Source organism: Protopterus annectens, chromosome 12.part0 (genome assembly GCF_019279795.1).
Source record: "Protopterus annectens isolate FY-2018-M chromosome 12.part0, PAN1.0, whole genome shotgun sequence".
NCBI lineage: Eukaryota > Metazoa > Chordata > Ceratodontiformes > Protopteridae > Protopterus > Protopterus annectens.
In genome coordinates this window covers 162500153-162519365 of record NC_056746.1, presented here as the reverse complement: position 1 = coordinate 162519365, position 19213 = coordinate 162500153, and the positions used below count along the sequence as shown (strand labels likewise).

General features: G+C 36.7%; 1 protein-coding gene across 1 annotated transcript in view; it reads right to left on the bottom strand.

Annotated features, from left to right (window-relative positions):
* Positions 1-457: 457 nt before the first annotated feature.
* The window catches only part of LOC122816414 (protein shisa-9-like), a 79912-nt gene continuing 61156 nt past the window's right edge, over positions 458-19213 (bottom strand). The window contains exons 2-3 of the mRNA XM_044089184.1: positions 8662-8754; positions 458-7273 (exon numbers count right to left, since the gene is read on the bottom strand). Of these exons, the coding sequence (XP_043945119.1) occupies positions 6900-7273; positions 8662-8754 (467 nt within the window). The 3' untranslated portion in view covers positions 458-6899. The remainder of the gene's footprint in view (positions 7274-8661; positions 8755-19213) is intronic.

Genomic DNA, 19213 nt, shown 5'->3' with positions numbered 1-19213 from the left:
TATATGTGTGTGTGTGTGCGCGTGTGCATATATGTGTGTGTGTGTGTGTGTGTGTGTGTGTGTGTGTGTGTGTGTATGTGTATGTGTGTGTGTCTTAAAATTAATAAATAAAAACAAGTTAAAGTAAAGTGGGAGAAACTTTGAAGTTTTCACCCTTGGCACAGAAAGCAGCTTGACAACCCAGGGCCTTTATCCCTACACTAACCGAGGAAGGCTTGCATTAGACCATATTTTCACACTATAGGTAGTACGACATTCTAATGTCTGGTGTTATTCACTGCCTGCAGCAGTCACTGAGCTGTGATCAACAGGAAATGGATAAGAGGTAACATCAGGAGCATTCTGTAATATCAGGGACACTTTTAAACTATTACTTGGAGTGAACTCACTTAAAAAGTTAGTACAACAACAGGTCTACCATCATAAAGTACATTACAAACAATAAGAAATAAACTCAATTGTTTGTCATTATTGACTGAGTGTTAGGATTCCCAGTTTATGAGAGAAGAGACATAAATCAAGAGAGACATCAGAGGCATTCTCTCAACACATGGATTGGTAAAGGGGCATATTGTTGTGTGTGTGTGTGTGTGTGTGTGTGTGTGTGTGTGTGTGTGTGTGTGTGTGTGTGTGTGTGTGTGTGTGTGTGAGTGTATGTGTGCGGAGTGTGAATGGGGTTGCCTGTGCCAATGTGATGCATGGGCCACCAGTGGTGACTACTGTTGGAAAATGTTGATTTGCAATTGTGGTAATTAATAGCATTTTAGAAACATGAAAATTAGCTGATAATGAGGTATTTTCTCATTGTGGCTAACAATGTCTCTAAATTGTATTTTCTGCAGTCATGGAAACAGTCCCTTTTGGTTGCAGCTCTTTCTAACAGTGGTAGGTTTCTTCTGAGTCCCCAGGATGGACCCTTTGTTTTGCATACAATTCTTAAGCTACATAAATCCATACCCCCTTAATGTCATGTTATGAGACATGTACAGAGTTTGTTTGGATTTTTTTAGAAAGGGTAAATAAGCACATTTGCATCTTAATTGTTTATAGCTTCATGGGTAAGTATTAAGCTAGCTGCCCTTGCCGAGCATTTTAAGCCTAAGACAATTCCCTTTTTGTGCACAAAATAACATATACCATTATTTTTAAAGATTTGTCTTAACCATCCCATGGTTGATAGTTATACATTAGCCCAACGAGAATACCTGGAATCATATGCATAAAGCATTTAGGAGCTGCATCTGTCCATTAGTTGTACAGGGGGTATCTTTGTGGTAAAGTCTCTGCTTCCCATCCATAGATCTAAGTTGAGCTTGAATATGGACAGGGATGAACTTTATTTTATGTAGATGGTGAGAATGTTCCACAGTAGCGGTATCCTCAGTGAGATATGCATATCTCTCCAAACCATTCTGCTGATGTTGAAGAAGAGTTTGAGATTCCTCAACCAAGTATTTCTGATGCTAACTGGTGTGCAGTAAACCCATCAGCAATGGTTCAGAGGATGTCTTCTATGCCAGACACAGGTCACCTGTTAGCAGTCTGTTGAATACCACATACAGCATCAGGGCTCTGAGTCTGTACAGGTAGGACATGTAGATGGTGTGAGACTCCATTTCACCCTATTGAAAGGCTAGGAGGTTTTGAATGGGTGCCATAATAGAGGACTGCAGTAGCAGATATTGCAGCATTAAACACATCAGGTGGACGTGACGCAGGATTACAGGTGGCTTTTTCTTTCTGTCCAAAAGGACTAAATGCCGGTGATACCAGTTTCTGATGACATTCTATCTGCAAAGTAAATATTTTGAATTTGATAGCAAATATTATTTGCTAGTAAAGTGTACAGATACAAGTGTAACTGTAATTTGCTGATCTGCTAATGGACACAGAGGCAAGGTAGGTAGCATTGTCACCTCACAGCAAGAGACTCTCTGGTTTAATTCTCAGCTGGGGTGCTTTCTGTGTAGAGTCTGCATGTTTTCCCTGCATTTGCTTGGATTTTCTCCAGGTGCTCTGGTTTCCTCCCACATTTTAAAGACATGCAGTAGGGGAACTGTACAGTGGCTGAAGGTGTGAATGTCTGTATGAATGCATGTGTGGTATGACAGAAAAAGTACAGTAAGGCTAGCCATCAGCAATGTAAACATTAGCAAGAGATGATTGTCACATATGAAAAAAGTGACACCCCAACATCATGGGCAAAATTGGGAAAAGGGGGGTTTGAATAGATGCATGCTAATCGGTTTACTGGAATTCTCTTTTTTTCTGCATCAAAAACTAGTAGATTTTCATTTATTTTTCTGGCTTTAGAGAAATAATTTCAAGTTTATTTCATATTTGGAAGTGACAGTCCTGAACTGTATGTACCAAACAGCTTCTTCCATAGTATGGTATTTGGTTGTCTTACTGAAAAATAATGCTGATGGGTTCTGCTGAATAATGCTCAGGAAGGAAACCTAATGTAACATGTTCCTGCATGTTTTAAAAACTGAACCAGCTCATGTAATTGGGGTAATCCCATTTAGAGAGATTATCAAAATCAAGTGGCTCATGAACTTGAGGGGGACATTTCAAAATGTACTGACAGATATTAAATCCACAGTTCAATAAAGGGCTTTTATTGATACAGTAGTAGAGGAGGTTTATAGAAAAACTATAAATGCCAATGATGTGACTTATCAGAAATAGTCACAGGAATGATAGTTGTCTGTTTCAAGAGGAAAACCTGTACTTTGTCCCAGACAATATAACACATATTAATCATGTGACGTCTGTACTCCATACATATTGGTCAATACCGACCTTTGATGGCAGCTTTAGTGAGGTAAACTTAAAAAAGCTTTAGTGCTGATTTTTATAATACCAAGTCTCCATTTGATCATCAATTCAGTACCAAATTAAAAGTATCAAAGAATTAATATGGGGGGGGGGGTGGAATTTTCTCCACAGCAGTAGCTCTGCTTCATCCGTTATAATCTCAACTATAAAGTGGTCCTGAATGGAAAATCCTTTGACATAATTAAGACTTTGGATAGCACCTCTTCACTAGTCATGCGTGTGCTCTTCTATCCTTGTGTACCCCTTATGTGTTATATAGGGGATACCTACACATTCCAGGATACATACGGGATAGTAGGCACAAATTTAACAGTAATGTTTTTGCTTCACATTTTAGTGTTTCTTGGGGTGAAGGTAGGCTGATAGGTTTAAACTGGCAGTTTTTTTTCATACAGGCTCCATGTTTATTCCCCATTTCTAAGGTTAAAAATTGTTTACAGAGAAAAAGGCATGGTTAATTTTATAATAAAGTTAGAAAAATTAATTAAGACTAAAATGCTTAAAGAGGTAGAAGTCATGGCCGATTCACAGCTAATTTTAAAGCTCTTCTCTTTGGTTCTAGGGGCCGTAAATAATTTAGAAGTAGTTCCTCAAGAACACATAAGAGATCAACAAGTTACATGAAATGTATAGAACTGAATATAGGAGTGGTACTTTATATAAGGTGTTTCTGAACAACTGTTCCAGGGCGACAGCACCAGATTTCTGACAGCATTTTATTAAAGTAGTCAAGAAAATGTATTGGATTACATCCAGTTAACTGTGTTCATTTTCTTTTTATTTAATTATGGATTCAGAAACATAAACATATTTCATTATCCAATTAAACAGACTGTTTGAGTTCCCAGAAGGCATATGGTGACTGTGTTAACAGAAGTTATGCAGAAGAAGAAACTGTATTATTGATGGTATGTCATTTGAATTAATGAAGAATCTAGTGTGAGTCAAGGGGACTTTAAAGAAGAGAACAAGCCTTTTTTCATGAGTGGAGTTGTTCAGAATACAATGTTGCAAAACAGCTCGAGAAGAGATTGTAAGGGGATATAGATAAGGACTATTCAGAGATTATCTTGGTATATTGGACCTTGCACTCCAGAAAAGGTCACTAAAGATATTACCCAGCCCTTGAATGCATGCTTGGCTGGTAGTCTTAATAAAACATCCATCACCCAATACAGCATAAAAATAACTGGAGTCTGCCTGAAAGAAAGACAAGTTTTTACTGAAGAATCCCAGTGTTAAATGCAGTCCCTTTAGTATCTTCATAAGAAATAACTACACAACTTCATGAAAGAATATGTCTTTTCTGTATAAAAAAGAAAAAAAAAAATCACAGATGAACAGATGCACAAAAGGTTGTACAAAGTAAGGATTGCAAAGTATAACAAATTGTGGGCTAGATCCAAAAAAGACCTGCTCTCACTGTAAGTGGTCACTTTTGGAATCTGGCTCATTAACAATGAAAATTAGACATCTGGGTTAAAAAGAGAAGACAACCACACATTCTGGCCAGTATAACAATCATTAAAAGAGGCCTTGTCTAGTTAAAAACTAGGCATGCAATGTTATGATGCAATGTGGAGGCTTCCTTATAAATCAGGTTTCAAAGGAAGAGAAAACCAGAACGTGCTGTCTTTCAGTAAGAATCCAAGTCAAATACTCTGTGCAGTTACAGAGATAAAAAGAAGAAAAAATCTGGAGGGGGACCGGGTCTGATCCGGAGGTCATGTTCAGTAAAATAGTGGCAAAACAAAAATATTAACATACCTCAAGGAAAGAAACACAATTTGGAAGTGGGGCAACACACTTAAAAAAAAAAAGGATTATGCAAATATTACATACTTTATAACAACCATCCTATGGAGGCAGTGGATTGAATACTGTGAAAAATAAAGAAATGTATGGGGTACACACAAGGCAGTTACTAATAAGGCTTAGAAAAAATCTCTTGGTTAAGGAAGATCCCTTTTGTCTTGGACAGTGGGGTTAAGCAGACCAGGATAATCTGCCAATTCTTAAATGCTGGTATAGCTTTCATTTCAATGTGACAACTAGTTCTACTGATTTTAGCAGCGGCAAACATTTCAGTAGTACATGGAGCTTTTAGATGCTTAGCATGGTAATAGCGGCTCTGAAAAAACTGAAAATTTTAAAAGAATGTAGTATGAACATACGTCCTATCCCTTTTGGAGTACAGAGAGCATCTTTGCATAGCCACTTACTACAGACAGAAACATGGGTCTCTGTGTCTTTGTTTTTTAGCTCTCTCATTAGTCGCATGACTTCTGTTTTCATCAACAAAGTTATGCAACTAACTCCCATGCATTTTACTATGTCAGCTCTGATAACCTACAACTGTGTCTAATTTTGTGAATGTGCACATCTACCATGTGAGTTACTGAAGACAGAAAGTAATAAAACAATATTATACTAACTCGAGTACATGCAGCAGCTGTAAGTGCTATGGAAGCTGACATTGCAGATGTAAAAATATTAAAATACTGTACAAAAGAAAAGCCTCAAAGCAGTACTCTTTCTCAGTTCCTCTTATATTTAATTATCTTGTGATTTTAAATTATAAAAAGGTGAGATTCTGAAAAAAATATGTGATGGTCTTTCATGCCCAAAAAAGCAATTCAAACACCATACATATAACTTAAATACTGATAACAAAATCAGAGGGTGTTTTTATCACACAGGGCAGTAACATGCTATTTTTGTGAAGGTAGGTCAGACTATTGTAGGTACTCAAATGAGGCTTGTACTTGCATCTTTGTTAACTGACACACTGTCTCGCTCTCTCTCACCTAGCTTAAAATAAAAGCTGAAGGTACATTACTGCCTCAGTGAAAATGTAATTATTGCTTTAGCTGCTGACATCCTAATAGCTGGAAGTGAGGAATGTCTTTGACTGTAATGTAACTTTAAAATGACTTTGAATGTCTAATGTGTGCTATTTAAATGTATTTGAAATTGATACTATGCACGATTGCTAACTCACAGAGTTTATCCAGAGTGGAATTTATTGTTTAGTGACATGCCCTTTGAAGACTTTTTTCAAGGTTACGAACCAGCTCGCAGTTTGTTTACCACTGGCATTTCCCTCAGCTAGCTCTGGATGCATATAGAAACCAAACTGGACAACAGTATTCCTTGAGAAAGTGCAGGTGTACACTAATGTAAAATGATGAATAATAACACAAAAAAAGTTTATAATACAGTGGATGAAGTAAAAGAAAATTATCTAAATGAGAATGTTTCTATGTAGACAACAAGACTTTCCTGAAACACCAGTAATACATAAAAGGCACAGCCCACATAATGCATTATCTGAAAAAGCAAGTATACAGAAGAAACATCTAATTTCATGAAACTCTTGATATATGCAGTTTTCAATTATGGTTGATAAAGGGATACTTATGTACTAACACGTGTCCACCTATTTTCCTGATACAGCAAAACTCATTTGTATTTTGTAAGAGATCTTGAAATAGAGCTTTTCTTGACTTCCTCCTATTGTTAGTGGTTTGTTCTACAAGTCGCCTTCTATCAGATGTTTTTCCCTTCCAGATCTTAACAGTCTTTATTAACATATTAAATTTTACATGGAAGCATCCTATTTTTGTAAATTTTTCACCTAGAATGATACAAGCAAATTTCAGTGAAGCCTATATCAGGGAGTTTTGTTACCTGGCTTTTTACCAGTGTGTACATAATACAAAAATGAGGACAAAAAATAAGCTTATTACTGTTTAGTTCCTCAGGTTAGACAAATACGGGTCATCAGCTAAAGTAGGTGTCTCTCATTTGTGCTGCTTCTTGTCGCAGTTACTCCGGTCCAAGTATAAAATCAAGATTTTAAGTTTTGGAGCAGAAATGAAGTTTCCAAACAAGCCTTCAGTGTATTGCTGAATTAGTAGAGTCAACCCTTTCTGGAAGGTCCTTTACCCGTCTACTGCACTTGACATTTGACATGTCACCAGTAAGAAAGAACAAAAAAGTAAAAAGAAAAAAAGAAATTTGTTTTTATTTTTCCCTCCTGCAAGGAGTAACACATCTTAGACTGTGACCTCTGTTTTGCTGTTTGTCACAAAATAGGGATGTGGGGGCAGATAGTGCTGGCTGCGTGCCCCAAAGCGGTCACTCACTGGTGGTTCCAGTGTGCCATGCTTCCTGTTTGTGTCCACCTGCCTTCTTAATGACTGGTCAGTGGGGTCCCAGGTTCTGTACGTTATGTTGTAGACTTGTGGTTGTGAATGCATTTTGGCTATTCTGGACTTTTCTCCATTTATTTTTGAGCTATTTCGATCAAGACTGTATGGTCCATCTTCATGGCGCTGTGGGCGCATAGGGTGCAATGGAAGGCTTCCTTTAGCAGCCAGTTCTGCTAGGTGTCGTCGTTTGGCATAGAAGTCTTCATTAACTTTTTCAGCTGCAATTTCAAATCATAACATGAGAGTATTAGTAATGTGTCATTGAAACTGCTGTACATTAAAATGTTACTGATTGCCTTCAGACTGGTTATTACTTGTAAAGAATGTGTTCATTTCACTGCCCAGAATATGGTAGATTTATTGTTTTTTTATTTTATTTAATCATTATAAGGTAATTATCTTAATGGAATAATCTATTTCTGAAGATTTTTCTTCATTAGGATGTATACCCACACCAACACACATATATGGGCACATGAGCGCACACACACACACACAGCTATATTTTTCTACACTGCTTTGTATCCTTGCATATGGAGCAAGCATATCATTTTGTATCTTCCTAGTGTTCTGTCATTGTATAACAAATTAGTTAATTTTGCACAACATGATTGTTTTGCATAGTGCATTGATATTGCATTATTATGAGAAATAATTTAGCATCTTGTGTGCCTTTGTATAAGCATACCTTTGCACTTATGTGAACAGTCAGGCAGAAGATGACAGCATGCATAACGTTTAGCAGACACAGTTAACACTGGTTTCCATTTCTTGCGGGAACTAAAAGTAAATGCATATTACCACAGTCTAAAAACAATCCAGAATGATGGAACTGAAAGAGGAATCAAATGCAAACAGAAACCTGCTATCAGAAAATGAATATAACTGCAACTGTAAGGAATGAAATATGTTAGGAAATGGCACAGAATTAATGGGTAAGAAACTGCTGAAAAAAAATGATTAATAAGGTTTAATAAGTAGAAGAAAAGGTCACAAATATAGGTGAAGGGTAGAAAGACAGTTTAACAAAAGGAAGATATATGAACAGACATTGCTTGGATGAAATAACTTACAATTATTTTTAGTGGAGCACAGGCAAACTGACTATGAAAAATCATCTTGTCATTTCAAATATTGTTCTTTATATCATTTAATCACAGTTTTAGTGAAACATAGCCTTGCATGCTGTGCTCCATATACTTCTTATGTGACAAAAGGTCTCAGACATTCTTTTTAGCAGTTTGCATTAATTCTACCAAACAGCTTGGCAACCCCCACTGGTTCTGACTCTGATGTAGGTGACCATAAGTCAAGTAGTTGGTCCCTTACCTGAGAATCTGGTTGGAGTTGGCATTATTTAGTGCCCAAACTGGAGGTCTGTCTTTGGTAGAGGATGCAACTTGCTATCTGCTGCAGAAGTGCTTTCTAGAAGAAAGCAGAACTGCAGTCCTGGTATACTGACTGTGTTGGGATAAACATGAGCGATAGAATTCATTGCAAGATAGCTCTAAAAGGAAGAATCTTGACTTGGTCCACTATTTGCATACATTGCATGTTCACAGAATGGTCAAGCTGGTAAAATTTACAAAAGAACACAGTAACAAACCTCTCCTTCTCCCACTGCACCAGTCTGAAGTGTCACGTGTGATATTGTCCGCTAGAGCACAGTGATTCAGGGTGTGTACGGCATTTGTACTGCCTGTGGGAGAGGACAAAGACAGTCTATTATTAGATTTCTGGCTATTATAATATCATAACTGCAGCTTGAGTAAGATGTAATAATTAGTCAGGTAGACATCTCAGGTATAAACATAGATGCAGTATTGGTAGACAAAGCACATGCCCTAAAAGTGAAAAGTAGTCCTTCTCAGTGAACAGCAGAGAAAACACGTTCAATAGTTGTGAGCCATTGCAACAAACTCAAAGAACAGGTGATTGACAAAACTGCTAAAAGGTGTGGAACATTCATGTCAAAGTTAATTTTCATAAATATCTGCTGTAGTTTCCTTAATGCAACTATAATGCAGTAAATATCGAACAAATAGAAAAAGTGCAGCCAGGTAAGAGTGTATTCCATGACATTTTTATTTTAATTTTTAACTAATTTTTTAGACTAATGGGCCCAGCAGAGACAAGTACCTCAGGGTGATCTCATGTGCTCTATCTTATCAACTCCCTTGCACATAGTGACATAAATACAAGCGGAGACTGAAGAATTCAACATCAGCACTAAAGGGTGAAGTTTACTAGCAGGTAGTCAGAGCTGTATTATGGTCAAATGGGAACCTAGAGAGGCTAATGGACCCACTGCAGCCATGGCATCATTCTATTACTTGGGTGTCTTTCCCTAGTTACCATAAACACTGCTCTCACCTATCAGTGTGCAATGATTACAGATATTAGAATCTAATTTTAAGCTTGTATTTCAAATTTTATATCACAAACACCGAGGGCCATTTGCTAAACAAAACAAAACAGTCTTCCATTGAAAACAGAATTAGGATGAGCAACACTAAACTTCTCTTCATTTGAAACACATTCATTGGAAATACATCTGGCATCTGGCCATTGATGAATTAAGTTTCATTAAACATCAGATCCCAGGCTGTTTTCAAACCATGGGCCCTCTGCACACATTTTAGGACCATGCATAAATGCATGTGCTCTTTTATTCACCCTCCTGAGATTTTTAAATATTTCTTGTTTAATACAGTAACACTTGTAGGACTGTGTTTTAAACTTGTACTTTTGAATATTTTTTTCAGTAAGCAGTGATGCATAACGTATGCAACAATAATGGCAAAAGTGTCCATTTCAGAACATTTCAACCATAAAAAGCCACTTAAACAGATGCTGTTATAATCCACCAATATCTTTACTTAAGCAACTATGACCGCTTTATTGTCTGATTGCAATAAAAATGGCTACAGTAGTCCCGCAAAGCTAGACTAATAACTTTTTTAACTATCAGCTTAGCAGGGTCAGTCATTTTTAGCCGTAGTCTTATCTCTTACCCAGGAATTAATAGTTCCATTGGTGACTGCATCTATTTCAGATGTCACTGTCAAACAATTAACATTAATAATGACCAAAGTCACATATTTCATATTTGTTTCACACAAATGCGCAGTAGACAAAACATTCCAGCTTAACATACACACACACACACACACACACACACACACACACACACACACACACAAGTCCTGCAAAGCCATTTTAAAGACTGTTTAAAATTGACCAGATGATAACAGCAATAGGTACTTACATTTACAGAGAGCCCCCCACCAGTAGCTACAGCTTATTTGTTAACTGTGTACACCCCTTATTGTTATGAAGAAATACATTACATGTACTTTATTGATAACTTACAATGAACTACATGAAACTGTATAAAGATTATTAGAATCATACCATAAAATCTAGTAATGTGTAGCACAGTTAAAACCGAACAGTATTTTTGAGATCATAAGTAATATTAACCACCTGATAACATATACTAAGTCTGCATAATCTTTGTAGAACTAAAAGTTATCTGAATGATTCCACATTGAAAAGAATTATTACTTATACAAATATAGCTGCTTTCCAAATATTTTTTCTGCAAGTGCAGTGTCTGCTGCCCTTGAAGGATAAATTGCCTATGTTACACTAAAAATGGTGTGTTGGTGATATTGCCCCAACATTTCCTAAACCTGATAAGATATGCAACAGAGAATAACTGGCAAACATTGACAGTAGGTTCATAGTTACTAGGTATGAAGTACTGGAGACCCGTAAAGAGCTTAGTCTAAATTCACACTTGTTCCAAAGCACTGTCTGGCTAAGTGACTTTCTCAGTGTCGCACACAAAGTAAATGAAGGTCAAAAGATTCAAATTCTGCACCTCTGCAACACCAAGCTGTTCAGTAACAAGCTTTCATCCTCTGTGCCAGCTGTCAGCGTAACCATTTTAGCTAAATGCTAAACTCCTTTATAATCTGATCTTGTAGACTGCACCACAGTAATATGCAACAAGGACTACATAAGGGATGAAGAAGATCAGATGGTTCTAATCATCACTCCAAATAATGCAGAATACATGACCTGACAAATGTCAACCCCTTTGCAGTTACTGGAGGCTGTAAAGAAGGTACTACAAAAATAAATTAATAAAACACAACATGTTCAGACTATATTACACAATCCAGGTATATTAATGATGAATTAACTCATTTTTTTAGTGCAACGAATAAAGCAAAACAAAGACAACATAAATGCTACAGCAGCTTTTGTTCAACAGCCTACAACTTGTACAAAAATCATGAACATTACTTCATGCAACACATTATGTTAGGCGTGATTGGCTTACATACTTGCAGGACATGTGGATCACAATTTTGACCTCCCTGGGTCTTCAAGAAAGCTATCCCATCTGCTAACATCACTTAGAAGAGGTCTGACCTACGTGAATGGCTAATAATGATGTATTGTTGCAGCATACACTTTCAATATCAAAACAGCAGATCATGGAGAAATGGGGTCTTATGCATCCAGTTACTTGGCTGTGTCTCCCAAACTGCCACAAACACTAATCAAACCTGTCAGTGTACATATTGTTTCTGTCTTAACTTTTATAATTATCACTGAGATATGGATTTCATTTAAAACATTTATTTCAGAATTTATAGTTTTATTTTGGAATTGATAGTTAAAACACCAAGGAACAGTCCCTGTGAATATACCCTGGAATACAAGGAGCATTTATGGCAGCTGAGGCTAGATCCTATTGAAAAAACAGGATTGAATGAGGATATTTCAATAGCTAGTTTATAAAAGTTGAGGGCAGCCAAACTGTAAAAGTACAAAGGATGGAGACATGGATACATGTGACAACATTATTTAATTTTTATAAATATCTTAATATTTATTTTATATTTTTTAAACATTTAAAGTCTTAGGACTGTATTGATTTTATTATGTATATTTTAGCAGTTAACATCAAGAATGTAATTGGTTTTATAGGACTGCAGTTATAATGCAATTTTAATTGTGAATGTTTCTTTAAATAACAAGAAGGTAGGAAATTGATTCATGATAATTTTAATGGATTCCTTTTGGTCATTGTTTGTTTTGAAAGTGTTTTAGTTATAAATTGATTTAGTATCAGTATACATTTTAGTTCTGATGAAGTCCCAAAGAACAGGAATGAAAGTGCTTAACTTTTAACCATATTTTTTTTTATTTGTATTCCTCTCCAGTCTGCTCTTCTCTGCCAGTTTTGTTTGGTTATTTGTTTTCTATAGGTGTTTGCCTTGCAAATACAAGGTGCAGGGTTTGAGTCTCACAAGGGATAATTGGCTAGGCTTAAAATGGCTCCCAAGGGCAGTTAGCTTAGTACTAAACTATGAACTATGAACTATATCGGCTTTGTACTTTCGTTTGGTTCTTAATTTTTTTCAGCTTTCACTTGGATACACCATGTTTCTTCAAAAGCCACCACTAGGAATCACCTAATTATTACATTCCCAGCTTCTTTTAACACTAACTGGAGTAGCTTATTTCAAATGGTGAGCATGAGTGCATTAAACTGGGTTCTGATGATTTTAACGGAGTTTTTAGTATGGAGATTAATGCTGATTTTCATACATTCAACAATTTTATTAAGAAAGAATGGAATAGATTCATGGATTTAACTGACCTGCCATTAACAGATGTGCTTTTCTTGGTGAATAAAGTGGACTGAATTTCCCTCCTGGTGTGTGGACTCTCTTCAACCTGTTTTCCTGTTATTAGTTAAGTGTTTTGGGTGAATTAATTCTCTCGTTGCTACTTCCTTTACTTCAAATTCCAGTGGAAGTCAATGTCAATTTATTCCCGTTTCTCCAAAAGAAGTATTCAGGTTATTATATCCCCAAGCTTCCAGTAAGAGTTACTAAGTTACTATATCCCTAGCTTCAAGTGGGAATTACCAGGCAATTGTATACTGAACCACCAGAGGAATACAGTAGTTAAGGACCCTCAGTTTCTACTAGAAGCCATTTCAGTATTGCATGCATGACTTTGTGTAAGTCATTGGCGTACTATACACCCCAGCCTTCATTGTCCGTTACTAAGCTATGTTATAATGAGACTATCGAGGGCTAATTGGACTGCTATATCACATACTATTAACTGAGAGTCATTGTGTAACTGTGTGTCCCACAGTCTCTGCTGGAACTTACAACACTATTGTTTAAACAGCCTTCAAAGAGTATCACAAGGTTACTTCATCCATGGACACAGCAATGTAACACAAGAGTTTTATGCCCCCAATATCCATAAGATGTTACTTAACTAAGGTTTCCTCTACCTTCACTTTGATTTATTGGACTGGTTAGTCACTCTTCCAGGAGAGGAGAGTCATATGCTGCAAATTGGATAACTGTCATCCCTGCCTGGTATGCTGAGCCAAGTCCATTTACAAGACACAGTTACTGCCTGGTACAAGGAAGATGATTATTTGAACCCTCCATGACTTACAGAAATATACAAAAAGGCTGAAAAATATTACCCTCATAAAAAGAAAAATGCTATCATTTCTCAAATGCCACACTGCCATCACCACCAAAAATGGCCTTATGCAACATAAATCTCTCATATGAAAGTACAATATTCTGAAGTTTGCCTAAAACACTTTAAGATTATAGAAAACAAAGGTGTCTATGATCAGTTCAGTGAAGTTGGGTGGGTAAGGGTAGCGTCTAAAAACTAGACACTGCATATCCTACCTGTGAGGCTGTTACGATGTCAGTTTGTTATATTAGTGGGTGGTAAACTGCCTCTGCACCAGTATAGCATATGTGGGGGCAGGCCTCTGCCTCCACACACTATTATCCTATTTCAGTGACTTTCAATTTTCAGCAAAGTGTCATTTATTCATCTAAACAGTCTTCACATAAAAAATGATTAGAGGAAGTGATACATTATTTTTGAATTACCTGCTGAAAGTACCATTTGGCATACAATATATTTAGAAGAAATGATAAAGCTGAATCACTCAGGTGTCCTGACAATAAATATAGTATCAAGACCTTTGTAAAGAGTAAAAAAAAATCATCTCTAACAGATGACAACTTGCCACCTGCCAGTGAAGCATATGATTGCAACACTGTGTGTTGTAAAGTGTGAGAAGTGAAAGAATATTTAAAGCCTGAATTTAGAGTAAGATGCAATACCTAGGGGCTGCAAAAGAGCAGAAGAGTCACACTGCAAACACTTATAGAAACCAACAACGGCAACCTTATCAGAACAAAGAAACATCTGAATACAACTAGCTGCAAACCTCCCCATCTGAAGGCAGCATGGGACATATGCAGATATCCTCTGAAGATAAAAATCTAGTCCAGCACACTGGCTCAAGAATGCATAGTGACTCAAATCATTCTGTTTAGTGAAAGTTACTGCAGAATTTATTCCAATATGAAATAATATTGACCAATACACACTATCCCAGCAAAAGGCAGTTAAAGGATATTTTGTAGCATAATAAATAATACAATTCAGTGCAAAACTTTAGTACACAGGCAGCAGATGCAAGTTACATGTATTTGAACTTTAATTAAACTCTTTCATATCTAATGCATAAACCTGTATGTCATGATGCAAATTTATAATTTGAATAAAATGCAACATGCATTTACGCCTTAGTTAATAATGGAGATCAGGCAGCTCATGAGATTTTGGAAAGGTAGAATGTAAAACGGTAAGCTGAATCAGTACAACTAAGTACATCGCCTAGTTTTCCTAGCTATAAAATGTGTAATCATAATCTGGGTTTTATAGTTTAACACACATTTAGTATGCAAAAGCACAATCATCCTCATATTTCTTGTTAAAATCAAATTAAAGTTCAACTCCAGCTTTATCCCTCTTGTGGCTGTAAACTATAACTAATGCTTTATTCATTTACACAGCATGAGTCAAAGACTGTAATTTTACAGTTTCAGAAAATAAAACTTAAAAAAATCACTGCAAGTCCAAATATAGCAGAACATTGACAATCACATTATTTTCAGTCCCCAAATTAATCATCCTAGCCAGACCCATTTGAGTGTTGGAACAGAACAAACACAAAAGCTTAGTTAGCTGATTAGCCACAGGTCCAATCATGCGGGTGACGGGAAGCTTGAGAATAAAACAATATCAATAAAGGCAGGCACTGCAAGGCTGCACAGCACCTGCTCTTATTTTCTTCAACTTTATAACAGAAGCACTTACTACTGCAACTGGCATTGTGATAAGGTTAAGGTTACAGTATATTTTGCAAGGTACATGGTTTGATTCTGATCTCTGGCTGTTGTCTAGACCTGTTATAATCTACAGACTTTTAGCCTAGTATTTACCTCTGAACCTATTTAAGGTGATATGACACTCGTATCATAATCTGATGGTGCATCTAATTTTGTAAACTTTGCATTTGTTATCTATTTCCCAAATTAAAACTGAAAGCAAATAACCAAGTTGGGTACTGAATAGTGATTTTTCACAACCACTGATGAAGCAACTGCTTTACATAAGTAAAGCACTAAGCCTCAGTCCATACCACATGAGTGGGCTCCATGTCAGACAAAATAAAAGGAATATAAATAACTCCCTCATGTGCTCAAAACATTCATCTTTCAGTTGGTAATACAGGCTCAGCGACAAATATGACTGAGGCTGTTAGGGCACTTGGTGTCCACAAAGGCAGGTAGACTCTTTTGCCATTACAAACAGCAGTCCAAGGTCTGGCAAATGACTTAACTGTGTCAAGAAATCAAACAACTGATAATAATTTCAGGAGCGATAGGGTTCTTACAAACAAAACATGTCAGGTTAGGAGCACTGCCCCAGTATTCTCATTTGTATAGGGATGTTTAAAAGACGGAGGTGATATAACTCCTAATATGGCTGCCTCTGTTTTCATTTTCTCCATGATGGAATACTAGATTTTTGTCTCGCAACAGTAAATTGCCACATGTTGTTCTGGTCCTGCTTCAAACAGCTGCACTGAGCAGATGGTCTGCTTCATGTGCTCTGCTGTTCTTGGTGAGAAAGAGAGCAGGATACAGTTGTCTGGGACTCCATTTTTGGAGCATGTGATATCATTGGCTTTTGTGATATCATCGGCCTGTGTGATATTATTGGCCTGTGTGATATCATCAGCCTGTGTCATGCAGTCAATCTGGCTTGATAAGACAAGTGTGCCTATTTCTAGTCATGGGCCAGGAATTTCCAAATGCCACAAAATTGAGCATTAACTCTTCTGTATGCCATAAGTGGAGACCTGAAATGGCATCATATATGACTATTTTGTAACTCAAAGATGTCCAATGAGAAATAGCTGTGTACTTATACCAAGTACATCACACCTCCCCCTAGGATTCACAAACATCTTTACTGATCTTGTAAATTTCATGCTACAGATAGGTTGATATACATGACAGTGAGAAAATGCAATTCAGAGACAGCTATGACTGCAATAAGAAAGCTCTCATTAGCAGCTCATTAGCATATCTCTGACTGGACCTTGCTTAACATTAACACTGTCAGATGTTATGGCAATAGCACTTTCCTGATGGCCCATTTATCACATTGGCAAAGGTACCACCTAAACTCATAAACACACACATACACACACAAATTCAAACACCCATGTGTGTACATGCACACAGACACAGACACACACACACACACACACACACCATGTAATAGGTGTACATTTGACACACACACATTTAAACACCCATGTGTGTGTATACACACACACACACACACACACACACACACACACACACACACAATTTTAGCTTCCTACCTAACCCCCCCAGTGAGATTATCCAGACACACACACTCATGCACATGCACAGTCTGGTTTAATTCCTGACCTTACAGAACATAAACATTCAGACTAACACCCCACTCTCACCCCAGAGTCTTCATTGAATTTACCTGCACAGCAACTGTATTCATAGGAGAGAATGGGTCACTGATGCATTTTGATGCTGTTCACTTTTTTTTTTTTTTTTTTTTACAACAGTCGAAAATTGTACAGCACAGCTGTGTAAAAATCATGGGTCACTGGGATTTCCAGAGAAGAGCACATGACTAATTAGCATTTGCCACTCCCTCCAGATTACCACATTAGCATACAGCTCAACCAACATGGAACAGTGCAAATGAAAACACTATACCAGCACATTCAATGCTATGAATTCTGACAAAAAAATGCTGAGTTCATATTCTTATGATTATATTCAGTTATGATCTTACATAATTTCATACGTGTGGGCATGTTCTTACATAAAAGGAGTAATTGTGACTATTCATATCATTTATGCTTCTAAGCAGACATCACCCTAAGTTTTCCAAAAGGAAGAAAGGCTACTCGCATTGCTAGACAATACACGCATCAATCACATCACTGAAACAGTCATGTGAAAAAAAAACTCTCTTCTCACCAGCTGTATTCATTTTCTAAACCTCCTATAGCAGTGTAAATTTCATTCTAAGTATTGTTTTGCTTGTCTCAAAATAATATATTGTATTAAAGTTTGTGTTACAACATTCAGTGCTATAAGGCTTTATTAAGCAACAGATTCCTTTAACACCAAAAAGACATCAGAATTTGTAAGAGTTTTATACTTTTTCCACTCATGTTGTGTTTCATTATTTGGGAATATTTTATAATATTTTTGTCATCCATCTGCTCAACTAAAGAAGCTAATTTTCAAGAACCATCTCTTATCATATGTCATAAAAGCATGTAATTAGTTCTAGTTGCCCCTCAAACCAGCAATGTTTGTGATGATAAAGACATTCACTCAAAGACAGCTGTGTTCTTTGTTACCTGTGTTGTCTCATTGTCTACATATTTGAACCGCATGCAGTCTGGAGAATCCCTGGAGAAGTACTGGAGTAAGATGTCCAATTCTTCATATTGGGGGGGGCAGGTTCCTTGTTCATGGGAAAAGAGAAAGAACTTCCGTGCATTCATGTGACTACCCAAGATGCAGGGGTAGTTACACCATTACTTTTAGGAACAAGACAACTTCTGCATTGACTGTAGAGCATACCTCTCAACTCTCCAGATTTTAGTAGAATGTCCAGATTTTTGCCTCATATTTTTGGTCCATTCCTCATAAAAGTTGATGTTTTCTGGAAAATCATTGAGGATTAAAGTCACTAAATAATGACAGAAGTTTGAGTTTCAGACTTCAAACCCTTCAGAAAATGCATGTTAATGCAAAAGCTGTTATCCTATCAACCTTCTAAGTTTATAGGAGCAACATTAAAAAATTGTTCCTATTTTTGGACCTTTGTTCCCCATTATATTTGGCTTTGTCCAGATTTTTTGCGCTCAGAGGTAGAGAGGTATGCTGTGTATTCCACTCCACTGAGGACCCAAAAATCAGACGCAGTGATTTTTCATTTTCCATTTTTTCCTGGAAAAATACAAGTAAACCTCAGACTTGGACTATCTGAGTACTGGAAATATATGGAATATTCATGGAATTTGGCATTTTTGGCCAGACCACTTATTTGGCAAAGGCTATATTTCTACTTATGTTTAATAATAATGTCAGGTTGCTTTACTGAGCATTGTAAGCCTAGAATCTGATATATATATATTTCTACATGGGAGATTAAGAACAGCAGCAATTGTCGTACTCGTAATGTGGTATATGTCGCATACTGTAAAGTATGCTTTAGGTTCTATATTGGTAAAACCAATAGAACCTTGAGAAAGAATTAGAGACCACATGTACTGCTTGGATAGAGGCCAAGAGTATAGCGTAATAGCTAAGCACATAATTCATGAAGGTTCCAATCATAAATTTTATTTTCAGGTATTGCACATTCAATACCCTGATGTTAGGTTAGGTGATATATACAACCTAACTGAACAAGCTGAATTGAAATGGATTTTGAGGCTTGGCTCTCATATGGGCTATGGCCTGAATGAGAGCGTCACCATCAAACCCATTTTGAAAGGCAGAAGGATACGATAGCTACTATTTTTTGGGTGGTTTGGATCCAAGGGTAGATAGTAAGTTCTGCTTAACTTAGTATTCATAGGTTATTATCTATTAGGTTACTAAGTACACTTGATATTATTTTAACTGTGATTACTTGTGATAATTTTTAGGTTTTATATT